At 34.4% G+C, this 27109-nt stretch overlaps 3 protein-coding genes across 4 annotated transcripts in view; 2 read left to right on the top strand and 1 right to left on the bottom strand.

The window, feature by feature from the left end:
* LOC146138906 (KH domain-containing RNA-binding protein qki.L-like) overlaps positions 1-10195 on the top strand; it is a 28972-nt gene extending 18777 nt beyond the window's left edge. Inside the window, exons 5-9 of the mRNA XM_083394731.1 lie at positions 3284-3427; positions 4217-4301; positions 4840-4961; positions 5477-5624; positions 7572-10195. Coding sequence (XP_083250857.1) covers positions 3284-3427; positions 4217-4301; positions 4840-4961; positions 5477-5624; positions 7572-7654 — 582 coding nt within the window. The 3' untranslated portion in view covers positions 7655-10195. The remainder of the gene's footprint in view (positions 1-3283; positions 3428-4216; positions 4302-4839; positions 4962-5476; positions 5625-7571) is intronic.
* A 3911-nt stretch (positions 10196-14106) lies between these two features.
* LOC146138905 (uncharacterized) lies at positions 14107-22235 on the bottom strand. 2 transcript variants are annotated; one of them, XM_083393829.1, is made up of 10 exons: positions 22017-22235; positions 21721-21803; positions 21294-21480; positions 20339-20561; positions 19427-19593; positions 18447-18626; positions 17623-17764; positions 17060-17169; positions 16498-16593; positions 14107-15898 (listed from the first exon to the last, which is right to left on the bottom strand). In XM_083393829.1, exons 1-10 carry the CDS (start codon positions 22079-22081, stop codon positions 15739-15741), a joined length of 1413 nt encoding a protein of 470 aa, XP_083249955.1. In that variant the 5' UTR covers positions 22082-22235; the 3' UTR covers positions 14107-15738. The 2 variants fall into 2 exon arrangements, with proteins under 2 accessions (XP_083249955.1, XP_083249956.1); XM_083393830.1 differs by lacking the exons at positions 21721-21803; positions 22017-22235 and having other exon boundaries at positions 14109-15898; positions 17623-17773; positions 21294-21469.
* A 1013-nt stretch (positions 22236-23248) lies between these two features.
* On the top strand, positions 23249-26540 carry LOC146138904 (adrenodoxin-like). Its single transcript, XM_083393967.1, has 4 exons — positions 23249-23500; positions 24287-24399; positions 25312-25441; positions 26064-26540. Exons 1-4 carry the CDS (start codon positions 23316-23318, stop codon positions 26155-26157), a joined length of 522 nt encoding a protein of 173 aa, XP_083250093.1. The 5' UTR covers positions 23249-23315; the 3' UTR covers positions 26158-26540.
* Positions 26541-27109: the final 569 nt, after the last annotated feature.

Genomic DNA, 27109 nt, shown 5'->3' with positions numbered 1-27109 from the left:
ACCAAATTATACATCAGTCAGCGATTCAGTGCCTTGACATAATTTATGAAGCAACCCTTAAGTTCCCGAGGTTGAGTGATCGAACCCCGGGGACAGTAACTTCATTATTTATTAATACCCGCTAATGGCGTTATTCGAGCGGGGCAAGTTTTATGGTTCTAAAGTTAAGGAAATCAACGGGGCTTCATATATTGAAAGTCGTAGATGGACTATTTATACATGTTTTTTGGACATGATTGATACAATAATCAACATTTCAACAAATATTTGATTCTAGCAATCGTTAGCGATATATGTGGTATTTTTTGTTTAGGTTTTATTCAATCCAGTGATAAGAGTATGCCGGAACGTTCCAAAACGTAGTTGAAAAACGCAATTTTTTATCTGGTTATGTCCCTTTTTCCAGGCGTTGCATTCAAAAAAAACATTTTGCTTCCACCTCTCATTTAAACCAGCTACTTCATCAATAAAGTCTTAGTTGGCCCTTAGTAATATTTCTTTTGCATTTCTGTTGTTTTTTCTCGGTCACAATGATGTTTAAGATTTGTGAAAAGTAATTAACATCTGCGAAATAATCTCCCGCATTATCGGATCTTTGTCATCTTTGAAAGCCCGCAAGTTTCCAAATTACCTGCTATCTGTGCATTGGGTCTCCGTAGCCCAACGCATCATGAATATTTAACGAAACGTTGGCAACAAATGTGTATTGCATCGAAATTGTCGATTATGTCGTAAAAAGCGACCCATTGTTTTTAAGAAGGCCCGTATCGCGTTTCCCACCTACGCACCAATGTGCGCATTTTTGTCGGCTCTACGTCGAAGTCACGACCACGCTTGCAAGATAAAGAGGATGTGGCAGCACTTGATACAATTCTGCAACAAACTCGAACTTAAAGATACTACAAAGTGGATTTTTTGCAACATTTCTCCGGAATGTTTGTAGTTGATATCCATTTTATTCCGATACCCGATAATTTTAACAAAGGGTATCGCAATCCGATACCAAGTGACGTCATTACTAGTCTCGAACAAGCGAAATAGATGAAATTGAAATTTATCGGCCACCCTAGTATCGGACACCGATCCGATATTATCGGAAATATCAACTACACCAGGCCTTAAGTTTTTTCCACCAAGGACCTCCTTGAACGTTTTTGCTTCGTGTGCTTTAGGGCCGGTATGAAATTGATGACGTCATAAAACATCCTGCGGTTTTCTGTCTAACTTCAGCGCAAATATGAACATGAAATCGAGTCCAAATACGTTGAAGGAGAATTTGCCGAAGCGTTAGTTAACACGCTATCTACATCAAGATTTCATAAGGACTTCATGGACTCCAAAAAACTAACCCACGTACCCCCAAGAAGTCCACGGACCCTAGTTTAAGTTTCCTTAACTATAGCTCCAAGCCCATTTGTTCCAAAAACAATCGGACATGTTGTTTTGGAAATTTTCCCATCGTGTGCAGTTCGTCGATTTAATAACGGAATCAAAATGAATCCATGAAGCTTGCAGCATTGGGAGTGCACGTTGTACATTTACGTACATTACTGCTGTTTCACCATGTTCTTCACCCAGCTACTTTCAAGCGATTTTCCAGCTGTTTCGACTTCAAACCGCTCCACGGATTCGGTGACACTCGAAACAATTAAGCGATTCCCTTCAATGGGCCTCGAACCGACGCCAACCGCGTTCTAGAAGCGGCACTGGTTTTATGACGTCACAGTCGAAACGCTTTTTTCCGTTTCTCGCTCGTCGGCGAGTTACAAAGAATTTGGGTGGTTTTTTTACGCCTCAGTGACGCTCAAGTATGGCGCCTGCTCCGCTGAAAGACAATCCCTTTTAATTAAGCTTTGAGCTGGCCTAAAGAAGCAAGCTTCGGCGTCCATTGTTTGCTCACAGTGGCCCTTTGTTCGTGGCGCTGTGCTCGAGTGTCGAGTCTCTTGTTTTTGCTGATGGCGAGCACATTTCGCCGCTGCTCTGTTGAAGGGAAGTAAAGCTGGGTTTATGTCATGTTGTTGATTTCCGTTTGTGTTTCGCGTCTTTTAACAATGGACACCGCGATGCCGCCGCGTTTTTTTAAATATTCTCTCAGGCCGCGACGTATTAAGTCGGTTCATTCCTTCATAATATCTCTCAAATCAAAAAAATTTGAATCTTTGCTCCATAAACCATTTGGGCATTTGACAAAAAATAACACTTTTTCCTAGATTAGCGTCTTGCAACTATACAAATAAACTAATGAGGCAGAAGGCCAGTAAAAAAGTCGAAAAACCAAAACTTGTTGTTCATTTTTTTCCAATACAGAAATACCAAGAAAGTAAAAATAGCTTCCCACCGCTTTTCTATGGCACACAGTTGTAAAACTAAAACAAAAATCATAAATGCAAAAAGGTGTAAAATCTAGTTTTGCGCGAATTTAACGCAAAAAATAAAAAAATGTTCGTTGTCTCTTGCTTGTTCAGCAGCGAGCGATATTCCGAAACGGTCAGCGTTAAAAAGAAGTCAATTTCGGTCAATTTGTCAACGCGGCTGACCGTAGCAAACCTGATTATGCGCCTTTTGTCCAAACACTGGATGCCCGAGGTAATGCTGACATGGCCCTAGGCTAATGCCGCCTGGAATTTACGCCGTAACTCCAAATATTTAGGCGCTGACATAAGTTTTATTACAACATATTCACGTTGGCCCACTCCCTCATAAATTCCTTGCTGTCCTGAACTTGTTGAAATGGGAGATTGTATGTAGGTGGTGAAATATTAGCAGGCTATTAAATTGTACTAGTTGCCGTGTGGATGTGCTGAAAATTACCCAGGGAAAAATTAAAAATTAAGACTCAATATTTGCCTGCTAATAAACGAAATTAAAACAATGATTTAAAGAAGACATTTTATCAATAAAGTATGTTGCAATAAACAACTTTAAATACAGCACAAACAATTGTAGAAACAATAAAAGCACACATGCCAAACTTAAATTAGCATTTTAGAGTTGCAATCAGTAGCACTGCAAAAAGTAAAATACTATTTTGTAGCAAAACAACCAGGCTAATTATTCTAGGAAACATGTTTTTGTAAAACACTTTTCTAACAAATGTCCTTAACTGTTTGTTTCAGAATGAAAAATATATATATTTAGAAATACACTTTTTTCAACTTTTGTTTTGTTTCAGAAATAATATAAACCTGCCTAAACTACACAATAAACATTTTCTAACAATCTTCTCTAATAAACGCCTCACATGTTTAACTAAACATTTTCTAAACATCATATTTTATTCCAGGAGGACATGAACAGAGGGAAGCCGAACTGGGAACATCTGAGCGATGAACTCCATGTCCTCATCACTGTGGAGGACACAGAGAACAGAGCAAGAGTAAAGATGCAGCGAGCAATCGAGGAGATCAACAAACTGCTCATCCCCACTGTGAGTCGTGTTTGAATTTAAAACAACTGGTTTAATAAAATGTTGGTGGTCAGATAGAAGTGGAGGTATCAAGTTTTTTAATATTCCTGCAAAGCTAATTTTTTGGTAAAAATATAAAATAATTTTGTAGAAAAAAACCTCACAATTTATGAATTCCTGCATTGTGATAAATGGGTGTAACATTGCCTAAAGGATTTCTTCTAAAAATCAATTGGTTGTTTAAAAATTCTGGCATGTTACAGGTATAAAGATACTGAACAAGTTTTCAATATATTTGAAAAAAAAATTAGGTTGTGAAATGTTTTTTGTTTTTGCTGTGAAATGGAGTGTAAATTCCAACCATGTGTAGCAAATAACTAAATATACCTAACGCTTTTTGCAATTAACATTACCTAAACCCCTGTGAAGATATATTTTCCAAACAATAATTACAATTCAAAATGTGCAAGTACTTTGCTTACATTTCAAGCTTTCACGTTGACTACATGAGTGCGCAGCATATAATCATTTTTTGTGTACCTAAATAATGTAGGTTATTTAGTAAATGTCTCAATACGTCGCCTTTTATCTTCAGGAAAAATCTGAGCCAGGGTCCAGTGCAAGTGCTAAGAAACATAAAAAATTGATGTCATTAATTAGTAATGCATTCTATGCAAGCTGTGGATGCAGTAAACTCATCGGCTTATTTTTTTAACACCCTGGGATTAATTTTGTGGCCAAGGGTGCTGTAAAAACATCGGCTTGATACAAAAGTGATTTCTCAATAAATGCTTTCATATTGATCTATAGGAAGGGGAAGATGAACTAAAGAAGAAGCAACTTATGGAGTTGGCCATCATTAATGGAACCTACAGAGATTACTCTTCAGTTCCAGGTAATAACACGTTTTATCGTTTTTTTTCTGGCAATTGAACTCACTATAAAGATTAATTAAAAAAAGACTGTGGCTGTGTGTTCATTTTGTGCATACTGTATTCATCTAATTGTTGATATCAATATCAGCCACCTATACAATAAACTTTAGCAGTTTTGGTTACATTTTTAGCATTTGAGGGTACAACTATAGAAGTTATGCGGTCTGTTGCTATGGTTCCTAGACAACTGGTTGCTATGGCAACTTAATTAGGGGCTGGATACTACAGAGCTTTTTGGGGTTCTGTGATCTTTTATGATTTTTTAAACGTTTTTTTTTTTACAATTTTGACTATTTTTGGTTGGAATAAATAACCCAAAATGTAGACAAGAAAATAACACTTTAGTAAAAACTATGTCAGATATTAAATATTATATTGGTATGCCTTTGCAACAAAGTCAATGTTTTTGACTAAAAACACTGTTCATTTTATTCATTGTCTATTTTTCGAAAATAATGTACAAAATTATAAAATCCTATCCCTATTTTTTGCCTCCAGGCCAGCCAAAGTTGATCACGAGCCCCCACATGTTGCAGGGGCCGGCCATTAGGGCCCCGACCCCCGGACAACCTCCCCTCATGAGCTTCAACAGCCCCTTCCTAAGGTTACCAAATGGACAGGTAAAAAAATGTTTTTCACTGCATATTTGCAGTTTGAAGTTCTAGTTAATAGCCTAATGTTGCAGTAAAATTTGTTCTGCACTGAATGTTTTATTTTTAGTTTATTAAATTTCAAATTTTAGACTATGAAATTACATTGGTATTGATTTCTAATAAAATAATGTTTCTGAAAACGTTTAAAAAACAATTCTAGTTAATTTCTATTTAATATTATTATTGCAAAATGTTTACGCTCACTATTAAAAACCTTGATTAATCTTAACAGCACTTATCATTTTGTCTTTTGGAAGTTGGTATAAATATAAAAATGTCTGATGAAATAAAGTAAAAATGGGTTTACCAAAAGCATTTTATAATAATAGCAAGGTTAATCCTGCTACCATAAAGTAAAAAAAACAGGAAAAAATCAACAAATTAAGTCATTATAAGAATAGAAACAACATTTGCATGTTTTTTTCAGTTCATGAACTCATAAAGTTAGCAAACATTAATTGTGATTGTTGACTGTTTTTCAGACGATCATGACGAATGGTCTTTCTGCCCAAACCACCCCCCAGGTGCTGGCTCCATCAGACGGCTCCCTTTTGTACTACACCCCCATTGAATACCCACACACTGGCCTACCCTTCGACTACAGTTTTGTAGATCCAAGCAGCTTAATAGGTAAGATTGACAGAAATTCCAAAATTTTTGTCGCAGATGAAGATATCATTTTAGTAAAAAAAATCAAGTGATATTTTTATATCTGCAAAAAAATTGCAGTAATAGAGTATAAAAGCCCATTAGAGGATGTTTGTTTTTCTATGTTGCGAATAACTCTTTGTTGTTACCTACTTCTATATGGGCTTGGTATTTCTACCACATTTCACTAAAATATCCAACAATATGCTCAAAAAAAAAGGTAATACCGTAAATCATTCTTTGTTCCTAAACAGTGTCGAGTCATGTCATAGTGTTGTTTTGGGCCGCATTGCTTTACACTGTTTGAACTACTGGCCTTACTTTCTCCTTAAGATTACTGTAGGGATTTGTTTTCCTGGACTTGTTTTTGTACTCACAACGAGGCCTTGCATACCTGCACGCCAAACTACAATTAGGCTTAAAGTTTAGCGAGGGGAATGTCGGCTCGGCTGAACCCCAAGAAAATTGATTGCTTAAGCACTTGGCAACTTAGTGCCAGTAGAAAATTGCTCCGCTGAAATAGGTCATGCACACTTACTTCTTAGCATGGCTCTGTGCTTCTTGTAATTGCCTGCAGCCACATTTTTCAAGTGCTCAGCTTCAGATCTGTTTATAAACCGTGGGCGTTGACGGGCTGCTGTTTGTTGTTCTTTTTACAAAACTGCCGAGATAATCTGCTTGTAGTAAGGCTAATCTCAGAACACTGCCTGGCAGCATGAAACTTTAATGACTCAAGCAAGCTCGATTGCCAGTTTTCACCTAAAACAACAGATAGGAAAATTTATTTTGTTTAAAAATGTAGCCGGTCCGATTTACTGCAGTTCTTTGTAGAACACAACACTGTAGAAAATCCCTTGAACGAAATTTCTATTAAAAACTAAATACTTAGACGTAGAATAAATGACAAATTCCATACAGAAGTGGGTCGCATTTTTTGAACGTTTAATCAAAGGTTAATCTATTTTAAACAATGTCTATAAACACTCTGCGTGCTACTGAATATGGATAGTTGTCTTAAAATTTTTAATTTTTTGCCATTAAAAATGCCTTTTCAGCTTTTCTCAGTGATTTTTTTTGTTTTTCAGGTAAAGCACATCTACACATGTGAAAAACGCTGAAGCAGTAAAGTGACCTTTGTTTGTGATACTTTTAGCAAAATTGTGATGTTTTTATGCATTACCTTTTCAATTATGAAGCTACCTCATTTTTAGTTGGCGCTCATAACAATCACACAAATTAAACAAATCCTAAATCCACCTAACCAAAAGTACAGATGCCTTTGTGTAAAGATATTATGTTAATAATACCTAAACCAAACACTTTCCTAAATGTTGCATACCTCAAAAATCGCCTTGCCAAAGCTCTGTACATTAGTTTTCTTTTTGAGGATGCATCTTTCCTAATTAATTGTTCATTGCACAAAACCTGCATTTTGTTAAAAAGTGTGCTTGATTTTTTTTGCATTGCCTAATCACATCTGGGTGACAAAGATGTAAGGCTTGGTGGCAAAAGCTGTCAGACAAATCAAATTACTCGTGTTTCAAGTGGAAAAAAAGTTAAATTATCATGTTGTTTTTTCAGAAAAAATTTTGAAAAGCGGCAGCTTTTTTACACTGCTTGCAAATTTCTTTTTTTAAAAGGCGGTACATCAAAATTACAAAAAAGTTAACTATGATCAGTTAATTGCAAGACAGTGATATACAAAGCAATCATTGTATTCTATATCAGATGTCTTGTATTTTTCGATTTATTCTCAAATGTAGAATTAATTTGGTGTGCTAAATAATAACTCCCTATGCTTTGTTGTACTATTTTAAACCAAGCATGGTAGTCACTCATCTAGCGTCGGTACGCAATTGGGCAATGCAATGTAGTGTGTTATTTGTGCATGTAATTATGCAGTAACTCGAATTTCCTCTAACCCTACAGGCTCACCTGGAGGTGCAAAGGTTATAAGACCTCAGGCCGCTAACCGGGTGCACCCGTACCAAAGGCCAGCAGGTAATCCCTAGGCGCTTTATATTACTAAACAAACTCTCTCTTTCAAGGTGTTTGCTAGGTCCTTTCTGATGGTACCTGGCCCAATCAGGCTCCGCTTTATTGTGTTTTGTTGCATTCGCTATGAAAATACTATTGTGCGATGACCATTTTTCTACGTTTGTAGTTTCATATATGTTCTATCGGTTTTCTATATATCACCCTGTACAGATATTATTTTTCGCCATATTATTCTATTAGAGGCCTAGCTTGTTGTACTGCCTATGTCTGGCCATGCAATTTACTGCGTTTTAATTGCACTCTGTAAATGGCTGTCAAGTATTACATTGCAAAGTAACCTTAAATATGCCAGACAACAAAGAATAACTCGTGAAATTGTCATGACCAAGCTAGCAAAACGGTTTCTGGACAAAAAACTTCAAAATATTATTAAAATCATTTTGTTTGAAGTTTTTTGTCTAGGGAACTAACTTTGATGGTCGGTTGTTGATAGTTAATCATTATATCTTTGTGTTTGGCATATTTTACCTTTTTTTGTTTATAAAAAGATATTTACACACTAACACATCTAGTGTGCATGAAACATAAAGTCGATCACACTTTATTTTACAAGGAACCTAATTGTTTAGTTAACTTAGACGGGATGGTAATTTTTAGGTAGCAATTTGAAATATTTTTATTAACACAAACAATTTTTTTTTATGGATTTAGCCATTTATTAGGTTTAGTAAATCCTTAGTCGTTAACAAAATACTACTATTCAAACCTAACACTTTTTTATGTTTTTTTTTATAATTTTGTACTCCTCCGTACAACCAATCAAACATGCAGTAGTCACTTTCTTATTTTGTTTTAACACCACACTACTTGTTAAATAGCAGACCTCTTTAGCACACTAATCAGTAACTTCGCCTCATTTGACAAATCACAAATATTTATTTTTTAAAAAGCGTCCAGGTTTTGATCAGTTGTTTTTGTGTGCTTGTGTTATTGTTATTATGCATTGTAGTGTTTTGCAATTTATCTGCTACTTTTCCGTCCATATATTTTCGCCATTTTCTCCCAACTATAGAAGTGTGGAACTTGAAACTACCAACCTTGAAAATATGCTGCTCATATTTGTCAGTTTCGCTGTTTTTATTTCGTATCCATCTGATACCTTTTAAATGTTCCACTTTTCAATTTTATTCGATGCAGCCGCAAAAAAGTGCCTTCGAGTTTCCTCAGAAATAGAGTTTCACTTTGTACTGTTCACCTTTCTATGTAAATAAAAATCATTGTGCAAAAAACAAAATCTTGTGCCTTTTCAAAGGTAGAAACTTTTATTCAAATAAAGGCACACATTTAATGGTGTAATGCTGTAACTACTAACTCACATATATTTCACCTAATTCGGCACACTTTAATAAAATCGTAATTGCATGTGTAATGGGTACATTTAACTGCTTTTGGAATGTAACATGTTTTTATTGTTGTGACCCAAACTTTTTTCTCTATGTAACCAACCCCTTTACCACTTTTATCAACCGTGCTATGCATTTGTTCAAATGTAAGCCCTAATGTAAATGTGCATGTTCAGAATTGTACCTGTTTACTAATAACGGCAGTAGTTGCAATTTGTATACTTTTCTTTTGTACTTTCAAATCCAACCCAAACACAAGTTTTTACCAAATGCATTTTATTTCTTTTGGTGTTGGCTTCGTTTAATTGTCTTCAACCTACAAAGGAATTCTGGAAAGGAAACATTTAACCAAACACTTCGTTCTTATTTCTTTTTAGCTTACTAAAGATTGTATTTAAATCCTAATTTTTCATAAAATATTGGTGATAAAATAGTTAATAACCCAATGTGTAACTTCCATTTTGCCTTTACAGTTGTGGTTCTTAATGCTTTACGGCAGTAAGCTCATGCAAAAATGCCCTATTGTTTGTTGCCCGTGGTCAAATTTAATCAGTTTATCTATAACATGGCAAACCATGATACTGTGAGAAAGCACTTTTTGTTTGGTTCATAACATGCCCATCGGCGATGTAACGATTTGAGCTTTCCGATGTAGCTCTCTATGTAAACTTGACACAGTTTGCAGTATCCTGTTTACAACAATGCTTTTATAAATTGAGCGATTGTAAACTTACAAAAAAAATGTTGTATGTTTTACTTTAAATTCCATATAACGGCTTAATGTAGTTTGCATGATGCTTTTAAACTTAATTGCCACAACTGTCAAATGCTTAAACTATTATATGTTTTACACTTTATTTATAATAAGCTGTTGTAATAATTTTAGCATTTAAAAAGGGCATGCTATACCGGATGTCTAGCTTGTGCTTCCAAACAAAACACACTTTAATTTGGTTGTTATAATTATATAACAAAACCTAAATGCTTGGTTAATAACTAGTTGCTTAAATTGATGTGATTACTAATCAATTCATTTTTTGTCTTGTTTATTTTTCTCTCACTCTTTTTACCTTTTCTCTGCCAAACACCAAACAACTTTCACAAACTTCACTTCGTCAACCAAAAATCACTTTTTGTACAACAACAAAAAAACTTCAGCCAACTAACCAACAAAAGTGTGGCACGGTGTTTTTTTGTAAAAAACACAACATTTGTCGTCGGCATGCATGACGTAGAGACGCTGTAAGCTAACCAAACCGGACTTTGCCTGTTCGCTTGTCCACATCATGTAGCAATTGATCGAAAACCGTCATTTTGCGAGTTTGATTGCGATCGAAAGATTGGTTGTCGACCAGAGACGACTTTTTGTCGACAGATTACTAACTCCACCGCTTGTGTCTTGAAGAAAGAGATGTTTACAGTGTTTCGATTGTCACATTTTAACCACTTTTGTGCGTTTTTTAAGTTGTTCGCTTGTTTTTTTACCTGTTAATAATCTTATAGCCAAGATTTGTTCGATTTTAGCCCGATCAAGCTTTTTTTCTTTTTACCTACGTAAAATAATCGCCCTTGTTATGAATTTAACATTATATTGCATATATTCCCAATTTCAGATCTATAATTACACCTTGTAACGTTGTAAAAGTCCTATATTTTCACAGCGAAACAATTTTCGCGATCATTACCAAGTCTTTAAAAATACATTTGCGCGAAATTTCATTATAACACGTGTAAAAATGTCCTAAATCATGTCTCAATTTGATCACAATTACTTCTTGCCAAAACTACCCTCTTATTACACACATACACACAGTACATATTACCCTAACACCCCTTTCTCCTTCCCCTAAAACCCCCGAACCCCCTAACCCCACAGTTGCCGTTGCCTGCCTGGTCATTTTGGTTGTGGTTGGTTGGTGATCCCCTAACAACAAACTAACCCATGAGGAGCATGCGTCGAACCCCAGTCTTCCAACATTCAACATCTTAACGCTAACTGCATTTTGAATTGAGCTAACCACCCAGTGCTGTAAGTAGCCTCAATCAGTTACTCAAAGGCAAGGTTATTATCGTGTGATCGCCCAAGAAGGGTGTATTGCGTTTTATAGCATTCCAGTAGTTTATTTCAGTGTGTTACTAAAGCAGAATCTTCTCATTGCTAATCACCCTAAATTACTTTTTTATGGAACAGTTAATATTATACAATTATTGTAAATATTTCAATTAAATTACTTTCACAATAGTTTCCGATGTTCATTTTCTACGTAATGGAATTTTAACCACTGTTACCTGGAAAAACATATTCAATTTGTAATTGTTTACCGCAAGCCTGTCAATGAATGCCCTTCTTAAAACTACCAAAGTATTCTGTGTGCGAATGGTAAACCTAGGTTCTATTTTATTATCGGTAGCTTTACCTACTGTTTTTTCATACAAGTGCCTTTTTAATGAGATGTGTTTCTTTGTGTTTATATTTTATTTCCATAAGTTTCATTGTTGTTTCAAAAGCGAACGTTTTTGTTCTTATATATCAAGAAATATTTTTACTCTTTATAAAATTGTTTTGAGGGAAGCAATTTTTTACGATTTAATCGCAAAGCACTTTAAGGCACTTTTTTTTCAATTTGATGAATGAAAATCAATTACACAGAATCATATATTTACTCGTTTTACATTGAAAACTTTTGGTTACAACTTATTTTTATTTGTGCTCAACAATTTTTATAATTTACTAATGCAAAAGTCCTATGAAGTGTGAAACTTTTTGCATGTATTGGCGTTATACCATGAAATAAATATTTTAAGTTCATCACTGTACAAGTGCCTTTAAAAAGCAAGCAGTCTCTTGGGCAAAGTCCAGAGTTGCTTTGATTTTTAAACACATAAAGTGCTTTGCTGTCAATGGTATCTTTTCTGGTGCTTAAAACAAAGTGTTCTTATATTTTTGATCATCTGTAAGTGTTGTTTCTTTCTCATATACCAATTTCACTCACTATTCTACATACACACGATTTCATCCAAACAATTTCACCCCACGTTAACTTTTATCTACGTTATATAGCTTATGATGTCTTGCCGAAAACTGAGACTGCCAATTTGCCCCAATCTTGCCCAAATATCTAAAACAAATGAATCAAGTCTGCTTAAGCCCATATTTCTTGCAGAAATAACCACAGAGAGAAAGTATAAAGTATTTTATTTTATATTTGGTGTTGTCGTTAACAATAAAGCCTGTATTATTTTTACATCTTAACGGCGTAATGCGTTTAACCATGACAACATTAGTTAGATGGGACAAACTACGGCGGTCCTGGAAATTCATAGCAGGTATAATCACAGATTTTGTTGTATTTTCGCTTTTCCTTCTGTAGCAATTGCTTTTTTAATTTATCCCTGTTGTGCAACTAATCAACAACAGCCTAGTTGTTACCTAAGGTTGGTGCGAGCATGAAAGAGTGACTTTTGTAGCGTTTGTAGCTCAACGTTTGCTCTGGGACTGCATAAATTTCCAAGTTTCCAAAACCACAAAACCACAAGTTAACCAATGCTGATCCAATGCTGTATTATTATGTTTTGCTAACACCGTACCTTTATCGTTTGAGTGGCATTCTGCTTGGGTATATTAACGCTTTTTCACTGATATGAATGTATGTGTACATAAATGTAATTGTGTTCCAATGTAGTGACACGTAGCGTACGTATGTGTGTGACGTAATGTAATAAACCACACATTTCATTAATCGGTTGTGCCACTGGCACCTACTAACATTTGCTTCATTTTAACACTTGAATCACATAATCGGTGTTATTTGCTATGCTGAGTTACTTTGCACGTTAGATAGCTCTGCAGCACAACCAAGCGGCGAGTTTTAGAACCTGCTTTGCCGTTATACGGCGGTAGAGAGACCAACTATGGCAAATTAACACGAGCTACCTTTCCACAAGCTAACAACGAACAAAAGCAGGCAGGATCTTGAATTCAACTTTGCTAAGACGCCGTGTTGTAATGACTTAACTTAAGTTCACCTAAGTCATTGTTTATAAATGACTTGACTTGACTTAAGTTATTGAGTCAAATAGCTTTTGTTGAAATTAAGTGTTTTCATTTAAGATTTTATTTGTAGAATTGAGCTATTTATCGAAATATTTGCACGTAAAACAACTTGCTTGCTCTATGTCGGTTTTTATTTATATTTAGTCGAATTATTGCTCGTATTAGGACAAGTTTATTAATGTGATAATTTATTGTTTTATTGTGATATCAATGACTTTACTTGAAATTGACTTGGCTAAAACTTGCTATTTTTGTTGTTATTGTATCTGCCCACTAAACATGGTGACTTACATGGGTCAGTTAGAACTGTGCCTTCCTGAAAGTTTTAATCTGAAGCATTGGTCAGGTAAACTTATATTCTGTCACATTTGTGGCATGGATTGATACTGACCCAATGTATAACCTTCGTAGATGAGTTGCTAGCTTTGGTCCGGTATGTACTCGGGAAACTCGTAGCCAAACACAAGAAACATTATAAGATACGCAACAGGTAACACTGCAAGTTGTAAGTTTTCAGGGGATTTTAATTTGGAGCTAGAGTGCCATCAACTTCCCAAGATGCTGTGCTGAACACACTTTACCATAAGGGGCTGAAATATGTACCCTAGCTTTGATCCAGTATATACCCGGGTATACAGTATACCCGGTTGGAGCAGTGGTTTAACTTAATAGTACCATTATGTGATGTGAATACAAAATAGGTGAAAGTATTTAACGTGCAATTAGCCTATATAAAACCAAAACGTACACAGGCTACTTACATACGAAAATGCTCACAGTAGTAATGTGTCACCATTAAGTATCAACAAAGTATTTGTTTTAAGCAACGTTTTTGCAGAACCCTATGTCTTGAGGTACAACTAACCACGGTATGCTCTTTAAACTGTCAAAACACAAGAATTTTTTGTTTTTTTGCCAGATTAATGCTTTCGGTCCAAGACCAGTTTTTTCAGCAAAAATCCATATATTTTTCCGGATAACCACATTTAGTATCTTTGAATAGACCCGCTATTAATAATCGTATATTGTTTTGCTTAAACGCGCAAATATTTTTCTCTTTATTGCTCGATGGTGAAATCACATCATTTGAAAGCAACATCAACGTATAGAAATACCAACACAAAAACGCTAAACATACAACGAACGCTCAGAACACTTGAAATATATCCTATACTTAAGGAACAGCGATTTGCAACATGATCTAACAGTTCACAGTAGAATTTGAACGCAAGCAATCTTGAAATAATTGCTGTTTGGTTAAGGCTCCTGGTATTCCCCGGACATTCAATCCGCACTACGAATCATTTAATAAATATGATGGAATGAATTATTGGAATGGTGGACTACCAGCAGGTCTCTAGTCAGCCATGCATATGTTTTGTGTTTATGAACACATATTTTACTGGCTAGTTTAGTTTTAGTTTCAAATTCTTTGAAACGAATAAAAATCATGCGGATCATCCTAACAAAGTGATAGGTCCGGGACAGTACCAATTTTTTTGAAGTTCATGACATCCAGCTTTGTTGGTAATTTATTAACATCAGCCAAAAAACGGCAATTATCCCTTGCATTGCGACGGTCAGTAAAATTAGTTGCGCATAGCTTCGAGATAGATTAGGTTCTTAAACAATTGTTATACCCCCCCAAAAAAATACTTCGTAAAATAAATATTCGTGTTGGACAAAATAAAATTAAAGTTTTTTTTTCTCAGTAAATTGTCGCGCAATCCTTTAATTCCTCAGTGTAAGAAGCCCCGTGATAGATAAAGGTATGCCTCATGGAATATTGTCGCGAACAACTATAAAATTACTTAGATTATACAGGTTAAGGATGTCTGGTCAAATCAGAGCCGATACTCGATACCAAGTGGTAGTGTCGATACTTCCCCTGGGGAGGGTAGTATCGGCGCCGATCCGATAGCAAACTTAAGTCGCTCTATGCCAAAAGACCAACGAGATTCGGTTAAATTTAAGTAACTTTGTCAGAAAAAGGTCTAGGGCACATTAAGGTATATAGAAAATTGCAACTAGAGTTTATAAAGATAAATCGAAAAATGAGGAATTAATAAATCAATACTTTACAACTACGCGCTTCTAAAGTCAATATATATATCACGATTTGATAATATAAACCTTGTTGGATAACACTACGCACACCAGTAACAGAAAAATAGTTTCAACACAAACAACGCGGTTAGAGCATGAAGGTTGGAGGTTATTATAAGACGTGGTAAAAATATCAAAGTCCATACAGAAGTAGGTAACATTTTGAGCAGTAAAGAATACTTAAAATCAGTGCCTTCTCACTATGTTGAAAATGAATAAAAATATATTTGAAATGTTCAAAATAATACCTACTTCTGTATTGGCTCCGATATTCTTACAACTAGGTTAGATATTATTTCAAGCGTCAACTGCCTTGAAGTTAATTGCAAAATAGGCTATTTGTATCCTCCATTCGAAAGCACCAGGCTTTAACATTTTGCTTCTCTTTGTCTCGTTTAATAGTACTTTTTAAAACGACAGACTTCTGTTTAATCATGCTATTTGGCATTTAAAGGCCTCTTTAAACGACAATTTCTCGAGAATAAACATTCCTAGTCATTACGGTAAACGTGTTGATTTCCAGTTGAATATTCCATCACTCGAACGTCGGCCCGTTCATGTTTTCAGTAAATTCTTTTGAGGCTCTCAGCAACTCGTCACGGTAGCGCATCGTTCCGCCCCACTGGTCACGGCTCCTGTGTAATGTTGTGTTCTTGTTGCACTCGTAATGGAAGTTGGGGCCTTTCATCTCATACCTGTGTCAAGTAATAATGTTCTATACAGATCCCAACCTTGATCAAAAGTAGGGCGATTGTTTTTTTTGACTTGGCAAAAAAGTCGAAATTTTGTCAAATGAATACAATTTTTTTTGTAATCGTTACAAAATTACCAAAAACTGTAATACGCTTTGTGAAACTGTCGTTTAGAAGTTTTGGCCTTTCATCTCAATATCTTATACCTGTGTGAAGCAATAAGGTTTTAAACAATTCCTAGCGTTGATCATAAGTTAATCTTTCCTAAACTAATGCTTCAGCATGAGTATTATTGTTAATATGCGATGTTATTCATTGACCACGTGAGTTCAAATCACACTCTCCAGAAAGTAGAAGCACGTGGAAAAGTACAAAGGCCTTACTAAGCCACTTTTAAGATTATTTATTTTAAAAAGAATTTCGTATGTGTGAAGTGGATTGCTATGGAATGATCTTAATATTCCACTCTGTGCAATAATAAAAGTTTTCAAAATTTTACAAACGTATAGACATACAACATGTTTCATAACAACAACAGTAAAATATGACGGCGTTTTGGTTGGTATACCGAGTTTATTGCACATATACCGGCCTTTACTTACCACTTGGGCTTTGGGCCTCTTATTCTCTCCAGTTCAGATTCCCTCTTGAGTTGGAGAAGATATTCCTCTTCAACCCTCAGTCTCTCCAGCCTTAACCTGAGAACCGAGATGAAAGTATAAATAGTTAATACAGTTAAATAAACTAGCATATAATAACGAGTCTATAAACTAGACAACTTAGACGGCATATTTTACCAATACCGTTTTGTTATTTGTTAAAGACGAGGAATTTGACATGCGCAGTTAAGCAATATTGCTTTTGTTTTGAAACATGTGGCATTATTTTCTGGTTTTGAAAAGACTAAATTGTTACCTCGATATCCCTATATTTAGAAAAACCTAAATATCTACAAATTAGTAAAAACTAAACACAAATCAAAATCGATACTCCAGCTATTTTAATACCAAATAATGAACCTTAAGCTTCCAGTCGAACCAGAGTCTATAAAAATGTTCAACAACAAGGCAGCAAAATACAACATCCGCCAATATCAAAGGTACCTGAGGCCTTATCTACTCATGTTAGTCTTGCAATTTCTAAATTACCACTGACCACACTCACCTGGACAACTGCTGTTGATATGGACTGTTGTTCACCAAAGCCCTCCTAGTATCGATTCTGTCTGCTTCTTCTAAGAACGACATTTCCATGTGGCCTGGCTGGGGTTGAACCTGGTTTGGGTAAAAATGGATTTAAAGAGTTGTGGGTTTCATAAAAGACCTAAAGTAACGTTTGAGAATGAAGTTTTTTTTTGTAAATACCTTATTTGTTTGAATCGTATTTAAATATAGTTTGTGACATAATGGCTGGAGGTTGTAATTAGACGTAGTAGGAATATTGAATATCAAAGCCGGTTCAGAAGTAGGTAGCATTTTGTGAATGTTTCAAATATCTCTTTGTTGATTTTCAACATATTTTGTTACTTGTTTAAAACTTTCCAAGTGTCACATACTTCTATACGGGCTTTGATATACTACCTACTTGAATAGCTTTTAAAATAAATTGGATTTAACACCAACGTGTTTAAAATTCTGGAACATAGGGCAACAGACATCAGCAAAAAGAAAATTTTAACATGAAATCTTTACCAATATAAATCAATAGGTGCATCAGAAACTACTTACCCGAGGTCTCCTGTAGGTTGACAAGGTTTTTGTTGAAGGTAGCGAGTGCCTGGTTATAGGCAGAGACTTGGACAAGTTGCTTCTCATATTTTCCCGGTGTCCACTCGCAGTTGCTGGCCGTCTGCGAGCAGGGGATCTCCCTCTGTTGATACTAAATCAAGAATGTTTTTTTAAAACGTTTTGTTAACCTGGACGAACAGAAACAGGGACTACATTTATTCGCAAGAAACTATTTATCGCTAAAAGCTGCCCTTTATGTGGTTTAAAATTCCGCCAAAATGATTTTTAATTGCGCGGCTCAGCATGTATGCCTCTCATTTTAGGTAAAACTGGACTTCGGACTTTATGGAGTTGATTATTTTGCTTGAGACGGATACGACTCGCGCAAAATACTATATATTTTTAAGTAGCTCAGGTACACTATGCACGGATCTGTAACATAGCTTGATAATATATTACAAAGCCAAAAAGTCAGTAGATCGACATCATCTTGATAAAGACGTTTCATTACAAACTTGTATCATCTCCAGTTAGTGTGACCTGAAGTGACACTATGCACGGATCTGCAATGCAGCTTTATAATAAATTGAAAACCCCAGAAGGTCGAGTAAATCATTAACTGAAGATGATACAAGTTTGTAACGAAACGTCTTTATCACGATGATGTCGATCTACTGACTTTTTGGCTTTGTAATATATTATCAAGTTAAATAGCTTATTTCCATGAATACCAAATTAGGTTCTTTCTCGTTTGGACACTTGAGCAGAAAGTTACACTTCCTTCATTCTTATCGTATAGGAATGAAACGCATTGTTTTTCTCACCTCTTCTTTTTGCCGAACGGAGGCGGGGCTTTAGCTGATGCATTTGCGTGTCGTGAGGTAGGCATCCACACTGGGTGGGGGGACATCGATCGATCACGTGATCTACCACGTGACCTGCTACGACCTCTGACCCGGCCGGCTGACAAACTGCGACCTCTAGCGAGTCCGATGTCAACAGACCTGAAAACGATGGTTTGAGTGGGTTGGGCGCGCTGAAATAGCGGTTCCCAAAATTCAGTCTTTTTTTGTGTGTGTTTTTAGAAATGTTATCAGGTGGACATTTTTTTTAGATTAAAATTATCGACAATTCAAGTTTCGCCAACTTATTATATCTGAATGCAGTTTATTGCGCTTCACATGATTCATTGTGCCTTTTCAATATGAACGTAACACCGAGAGTTTAACGGGTAGACCCATTTTATTCAACAACTGGTGGAGAGCTTTTATAGTTTGGTTTTGGCCCGCGACTAGAAAATGTTGTTAATATTTTGATTTTAAAAAGTAGACTAAGGACAATTATTTTAGCAACCTTCTCCCATTGGGCCAGATATATATAGCTCAAGGAACATTTAGGAAACTTAGGCAGCCATCTTATATTTAATTACGCGATTATAAGCCTCTTCTAGGTCAACTAACCAAAATGATTTGATATACCACGATGCAACATTAAGTATAATATCAAAGCTCAAACATTACGTTTCTGTAAAATCTACGGAATCTTTGTGGCATCACCAATTACTACTAATCAATAAATGCTTTATAACAAAGGAAACGTTATTCTACCGCTTATACGCATTAATATGTCATTGAAGATGTATCAAGGCCAAACCAAAAGACTAAAACTTATATTTGCCAATATCATGTTTGATAAAACGTCCTAAACTTTTTAGCCCATTAGTTGAAACAAGTCAAATTGTAAAAGTAGCATCAATTAACCGAATATCGGTGATTCAATGACACAAATGGTTAATTCAGCATACCTTGTTCTTGCTTTAGGGGATTTTGCCCGTTCCTTGTCCTGCCCCCTCACTGGGTATTGAGGGGGTAAAAGCGACCTGACCCCTACAATATGTGGGGCAGTGAGTCGTACAGGAAAAGTGGATTCGCTCAGAGAAATGTCGAGAGGCGTTAGTTTTCCGGTTATGTCCTGGAAGGTAAAACAGTATAGAGCAAAATAAGCCTCATTGAAACAACAAAACAAAATTAAGTATAAGTTTTGAAATCTTTTTTCACGAGTAATAGGCAACAAACTGCCATATGTATGAACTATTGTTTCTGTATTTTCATTTACATAAAATATTAATATTGTAACACACTTTTATGAGAGAAAAATACGTTTTCGTTAGTGTTTTTTTAAATAAAAGCCATCAAATTCCAAATACAACACAGTTAGAAAGAAGAGTGTAAAACCATTGCATACGTAGGTGACACTATAGAAACGATAAACGATTCACCTAAATCTTTGTGACTAAAAACAAGCCCAGAACGGCTTGACTACAAAATATACACATTGTGCTCATGGATGTTTAAGTTGGGTAAAAAAGGTAGAGATTTTGTTAATAGGTTTAACAAAATGCTACACGGTTTGTTTAGGGTTTGGTCTTTCTTAGAGGTGCCTTACTAAAACTTCCAACCATTACCAAAGAAATATAAGTGTTTAAGCAGAACTGATGATGCATTTTGCGTAACTAAAGTAGTCTGTTGTTTATAAATAGAGTTGTTTTGATCTTTTTTATTGGATAATTACCAAAGATTTGATAAAGAATGTCAAAGCCAAAAAGGTAGAGTAGATTGACATCATCTTGAATATTAGGGTGTTTTCTATACGAGCTTCTATCATCTTCAGTTAATGTGACTACCAAAGATTTATAAATTAAAAAACAATGTCTTACTTTGGTTGCAATTTCCGATCCCAACCTTCCAGTGCTTCTGTTGATTGGGGAAACAGATCGTCGCGTCACCCCCAGATCCTGCATTGTGGGGTAATCCCCTAGGGGTCTGGTCTTGTGTTTGGGGTCGCGGAACCATTGTGAGTCGTCGGGAGGGAGGTGACTCACTGCCTCGTTATCATGACGTTGCGTTAAATAGGTTAACTCAGGATCTTCATAATTTTCGCTGAAATATACAGAAAATGCTTTTGATCTGTCTAACATTTGCGACACTAAAACAAAATCATAAATATATGTGTTTTTATTTTGTCATTCACTTATGATATTGACTTTCAAATAAAGTGGAACTACGTTATAAAACAAGGGCGAATTTATCACAGCCGAGATCATCACAAAACACTTTAGATTTATAAACAGCTTCCTGCTACTATTTAGTATGTTTATCAACAAAAAATAAAACCTAGCAAAATCCACTACAGAAAAATTTATACAAGAGAATAAAGCTGTTTTCCTAATATCTAACATGACCACATTTATTGTTCACTTCACAAAAAATATGACTTAACTTTCTTGGATAAATACATGAGTTATGATAAGACTTCTCCAAAGTTTTGCTTTTTGTTCTCAACCATTGTCATTAGCCCTTGTGGGACAAATCTTATTTCACATATTAGACAGTTAACCTCAAATGCTTGGCATGGGAGTGGGACTACAACAACCTATGACATTTTAAAAACTACTAAACTAAACCATTTCTAATAAACATTTAATAATATCGTAGATTTAGCATTTTCTAGAATTGTACTGACAGAATAACCGGAACAGTCATTTTCAAATAATATTACATTGAGTGATTTAGGTAGATTTACAGTAACCAGGTTGTCTAACTGAAATATACCAGTGTATTATTTATTAAAAACAGTACTTTTTTTTGGTGATGTTATATTAGTTTTGTTACCTGTGTCTTGTAATAGAAAACTTTTGTACAGGCAAGTCATCATCTACAAATACACCTCCTTGTTCCAAATTTGACGCAAGACTTCGATTAAGGTCAGTCAGTTCAAGTTTTAACTCATTTATGGATTTTTCGAGGTCACTAATGTTTGGGACACTTCGACTTTCTGTCATAACTGATTGAAAATTTCCTTCGAGAGTAAAATTAAAAATTAATCACAAACCATATTAATTAAACAGCAAAACAACTTTTTAAGTTTGCACCAAATAAGTTAAACAACTAATAAAAACATAACAAGTAGTAATATAATATAATAAAAGTATTATTTTATGTAACATGAATACCTAGAAATTAATAAAAGTATAGTAAATATTTTTTGTATTTCAATGCCTAGTGTAATCTTTATAATACTGCAGATATGTTATTTTACCTCCAGAGAAGTTTAAACTTGCACTTAAGTTCTTGCTTGTTAAAGTTTTCTGTGAATTGGTCAGGTATTCTTCATCTCTTTCCCTAATTATTGAGAATAAAACATTAGTTATTTCACAATTGTTGCCTATCTAATAATTGTCTAGTTTATTAAAATCTACCAAATAATAATCATCAAGCAACATTAAAGTCATAAAAAATGTTAAACAAAAGTTATATGTTAAGATTAATTTAAGTGCATCTATAAAAACATTATTTTGTCAATTATTTGTTTCACATAAACAATGTTAACAGTACTTCAAAGGTGTTTTTCTTCCTTGGAGCACAAAATCAGCATCTGGGTTTTTCATTTGTTCTTCCATCAATTTATTACTTTCAAGTCATTTGTAATCATGAACAATAAACTATTGTGTTGTTTCATAAATTATTCAGAGAATCGGCAAATAAAAAAATGGCATAAGCACCACTTATCGGTAGCACACATTTTTTAAATATATATTTAAGGCATTAAATGCGACAACTTTATGTCTACTTATTTTCTTTTACAAAAAAGTTACTAAAATTTAATCCATTAAAAATAATTATAGGTAGCCTACTTTATATTTGCTAAAAATAAATTTAAATTTCTGATTGCTATATGTACTTTTTATTTTATCGTATCACTAGTACAATGATTTAAAATTCAAATACAAGCTGCAATTCTAATCTACCGATAAAATAGCAGATAAAACAAACAAATAATAAATTGTTAACATATTACAACTTGTCACTTGACTTTATTAATAAAGCCATTGTAAGAGCAAATAGTGTATTATATACATTAAATTAAACAAGAACCTGCATTCTATAAAAAGATAAAGCGCCTGCTATTATCTAATCCAAGATCCTTCATTAACGTGACCTAATTAACCATGATTACAATTAATCCGTTTAAGTTGAAAGTTTTTCAGCTGCGAGGGACGCCGACTCCTAGGAGACGAAATCACCCAGGCGTGGAATTAACGTTTCTATTATTTAAATTGCGTTTTTTAGAAAAGTTAATTTGCAAAGAAATAAAATAAAGGCCAACGTTAATATTGAATTAAGTATGATTTTTATTTTTAATTCTTTTGCTAATAATTTAATGAATTTATATTGGAAATATGTGAAACCATAATGATGAAACATTGTTTGGTTTAACACGCAACTTTTGAAGGACAAATTTATGTAATTTGGCGATTTGTAGATTTTCTTTCTACAAATTTAAAGTTAAGTGTCATAAAGGTTTCTAAGACTCAAGTGTGATGTTAGGCAGTCAAGAGATTTATTCTTAGTTGCTCAGTCCGTTTCTCGACTTAATTATCGTTTATTAATAGCTTACTAGCAAGCATGTGATCGCATAACAATAAGTTAATGAGGATTTGCTGCAACGTGATAAGTGTTAACGACCTTACTAAAACCTTTGTAAAAAAGAGCAATTTTAAACTAATTGCGGTTGTGAAGTTAAATCTTGCTATATTTTAACCAATTTTTTTTAAAAGTTAGGACAATTTGAACATATAGGTAATTATTTAATGTTATTGAATTCTAACCTAATGTAAAAGTTGCAATTCAAAAATGTTGTGTCGTTGGAAGCATCTGTGGGTAAATGCCAAACGGATTGGCACAAGCTCATTTGCGATGAAAAAGAATCCTTTTAATCCAAGTTTAAGCAAAGCATTGCTGTACAAATGCAATACTTCATTGACGTCGCAATTATCATTGAAAATGTTACATACTGCACCTGTGCTATGTGTAGACAAGTAAGTAGAATTGTTGTGGCAAAGGCATTCTATGTTTATAAACTTCGGCGCTGGTCTAGAATCCTACCACATTTTCGTCCGGGGTTTATATTGCTAACAATATTTGGGTTAGAGTGAAAGTTAGCCTTTTGGTTTGGGTGGGTCAAGTATTATTATTATATTTATTCTTACATATTTATATGCCTTCCTTACAATTTCAACTTTGACCACGTTGTAAATGTTAAAAGAAATGTGGAAGGATTCTAGACCAGCGCCAAAACTTAATTAGCACAATTGCATTTTTGTGGAAGTTGCACATGCAATAATTTTTTTAAATACATTTGTGTGCAAACCCGAATTTGTATATTGCGCACATAAATTGTGATAAAAGCTGGACGTTGGTCTACAATCCTACAACTTTTTTACAGTAACTAAAAAATTAATAAAAAAAATTGAAATTGCAATAAATAAATAAATATGGGAAAATAAATAACCTACACATGGTTTTTAAAGGAACTTTAGGTATATATGAGTAATTTAGTAATAGCACACAAGTTTAAATTTTCATGACATGTTAACATAACCATGTGGTTGCATCCCTCAACACTTATTATTGCATATTAAGAATCGTCAAAAATTGTCATGGAATGCAGAGATATAAGCTAACTAAGCAAATTTTTGAAACCCAACTTAAACACAATTTACAGCAATTCTGTAAACAGTGAATCATTTGCCAAGCCGTTACCTAAATTGACAAATGTTCATAAGCTAGTTTGGTAAAAAATATTAAACGATCATTATTTGCAGAGTGACAATAAACATTGTGGACAGGCATCGGAAGACACACACAGTAAAAGCTTCAATTGACGATTCAATTTTGGACATGGTTATCGACAATCAGCTTGACTTCGAATCATATGGTACGTTGTTATGCATTGATTACAACTGAAATTAGTTTATTTTAGAATGGTTGCTAGCAGGAAATCTAGAGTTTTTAGGCTGTAACAGGTTTCTGTACAAGACAATACAAGCTAGTCAGAAAAGTAACAACGATTTTTTTTCTTACATACAAATGTGTTACATAAAAAATGGGGTTGTCAAAAAATAAAAAAAATAAGCCATGAAATTTGTTTTTATTTTGACTTCAATGCATATAAAGTAAAGCATCAATGTCCTTAAAATATTTTTGCACTTTTCTTTCAATGCCATAAAAAGTAGTGGTAACCAAAATTTTTTGTATTTAGACAGATTATAAAAGGATAACTTGTGTATTCCTATAGAACAACTAGAAAATGTTGTAAATAAACAAAACCTAAAATGTCTGGAAAACAAAATACGTGGCCCAAATTTCGTTATTTAATTGTTATAAATAAACAAAACCCCAAATTTTGATTTAATTTGTTGCGTTATCCATGGATGTCATGTTTAACACTCTTGTAATCAATTACCATGCCTCTATGTGCGTTAAGTATGTTGTAGAAGCAATTTGTAGAAAAAATTTGCATGTTTCGTCAAAGTTAGTCAAACTCAAGAAAAACCTCCAATGCAGTATTTAGCAACTTTGTTGTAAACAAGTCTTTTTGAAATGACTGAAGTCCAAGTCAAGCATGAATAAATAACAAGTCGAGTCCCAGTCATAATTGGAGCAAGTCAATTCCCAAGTCAAGTCCTTGGTATCAAAATTAAGCGTTTAAATAAATTACAATAGGTAAATCGCCTCATTATGAGCAATAACTTCACTAAAAAATAACCTGAAACACAACTTTTAGCAAGGAAATATGTGAAGTCAAGTTATTGACTCAAGTCATTACAACACTGGCATTTTGTGACAGGTGTTTGTGAAGGAACAGTTGCTTGTTCCACCTGCCATATTATTTTCGACGAAGAAATGTATGATAAGCTTGAAGAACCACTGATGGATGAAGTCGATATGTTGGACCTTGCCTGCGGATTGACTGAAACGTATGTTCAACAAATTTATTTGTAGTAAGGACTGGCAGTATTTGTTGCATGTTTGCCTATATATGGTCTATACCGAGACTAAGTGTTCTGCGTTCAATGAAAGATACACACCCATATGCCTTCAACTGTGATCTAGCTCTTCTGGAGCTGCTTTTTGACCAACGATTATGGCTTACGTTTCATAGTACACCGTAAGCCATCGCAGACTCACAGAATTTGTCGATAATGATGCAAGCAAGTTGCAGGCTAGAAAACTTGCTTAGATCATTTGACAGATTCAGCGACTCTGCGATGGCTTTCAGTGTTCTGTGTTTTGATCTTTTGTACCTTGGACCGTAATGTTTGTTCAATATATCAAAGGTATTTTGTTGGCCAACAACGACTTTCCCGAAGAAAATGGAAAATTCAATTTCATATGAACTGAAAATTGATTCTGTATACAAGAAATATTGCATCATTGGCTTTGTTTAAAAATAAGTAACCTCAGTAACTAGCTCGATTGAAATTCTGTGTCTGGACATTTGCTCAGTCTAATTGAATACCCTGATCTTCAAGCATTACTCAAAAATGATTTATTTTTTTAAGAATACTTTTACTAATTAAACATCTCTTTAAATCAAAGGTCTAGGCTTGGCTGTCAAATTCACATAACCAAAGAAATGGATGGGATGACAGTGAGACTACCAGAGGATATTACGGATGCAAGGGATTTATGAAACGAATAAAAAAAATACCTCTAGTCTATATTTCAATCAACATGTTTCAAATTTGACAAAAACGGAAGATTTTGTTCATCTTATTCAAAGCGTGTGCAATCTTACCTATGTTCGGCCACAAATGCAACCGAATATGCACAATTTCGGTGAAATTTAGTTATACTTTGAACATTTGATAAAAGGGGCATTTGTATGGTGGTGTGGAACTTGCTTGCTTTGGTGTCATCTCACCATGGTGGTTAAGTTTAATGGGAAACAGGGTTAGGCCCTCGCCTTAAAATGCATTGGTGAAGCAGCTCTACTGGCTAGTTATTGTATTTTTACTTCCAATATTCCAATGATCTACCAATCTGCCTGCTTACGGATTAATGACACTGCATAAAAGTTAAAGGATTAAAAAAAGGCATTATGAAGGTGACCTTGACTAATAGTATTAAGTCTTGAAAACATAGGAATTTAAAATGCAATATGCATCATCAGTTTATACCAGTGGTTGTCTAAACTTTTAACATTTGCATCAATCTGTGGAAGTTTTTTTGTGTATAAATGTGTTCTGTTCGATATGGTGGCTTTTCATTTTTTGGGAGTTTAATTGTAGCTACTTTTTACCTTTTTATAAACATACTTGATTGAAAGTTTTAAACCTCATTGGATTCAACAAGCTGCATTACTTCATGGTTAATGTAGAGAAAAATTATGCATCTAAAATTTTCTTTATTTTTGCCACCTATATGAAGCAATCCATTGAAACATATATGCCATATTTGTTCAATATTATAAGGTAAAATATGCCCAACCCTTTAAATTACAACCAGAGTTTAATTTCACTGAATAAATACTAGCTCTGTTATTGCTATATAATGATTTCAGTTACCATGTTGCAGTGTTTTTAGTCATTTTAAAAAAATCCTAAAAATTTCAGTCATTTATTTAAATCAATTTTTCGTATGCT

Source organism: Ascidiella aspersa, chromosome 7, assembly GCF_963924565.1.
Source record: "Ascidiella aspersa chromosome 7, kaAscAspe10.2, whole genome shotgun sequence".
Taxonomy (NCBI): domain Eukaryota; kingdom Metazoa; phylum Chordata; class Ascidiacea; order Phlebobranchia; family Ascidiidae; genus Ascidiella; species Ascidiella aspersa.
The sequence above is the reverse complement of the archived record's forward strand: the minus strand, read 5'-3'. Positions and strand labels throughout refer to the sequence as shown.

Coding starts and splice junctions, on each gene's coding strand:
- LOC146138905 (XM_083393829.1), bottom strand. CDS start 22,081: ATGGAAGAACAAATGAAAAACCCAGATGCTGATTTTGTGCTCCAAGGA. Junction 19,594..20,338: donor GATCGGAAATTGCAACCAAA/GTAAGACATTGT, acceptor TTTACCTTCCAG/GACATAACCGGAAAACTAAC. Junction 17,170..17,622: donor CAACCTACAGGAGACCTCGG/GTAAGTAGTTTC, acceptor TACCCAAACCAG/GTTCAACCCCAGCCAGGCCA.
- LOC146138904 (XM_083393967.1), top strand. CDS start 23,316: ATGTTGTGTCGTTGGAAGCATCTGTGGGTAAATGCCAAACGGATTGGC. Junction 23,501..24,286: donor CCTGTGCTATGTGTAGACAA/GTAAGTAGAATT, acceptor CATTATTTGCAG/AGTGACAATAAACATTGTGG. Junction 25,442..26,063: donor GCCTGCGGATTGACTGAAAC/GTATGTTCAACA, acceptor TTTAAATCAAAG/GTCTAGGCTTGGCTGTCAAA.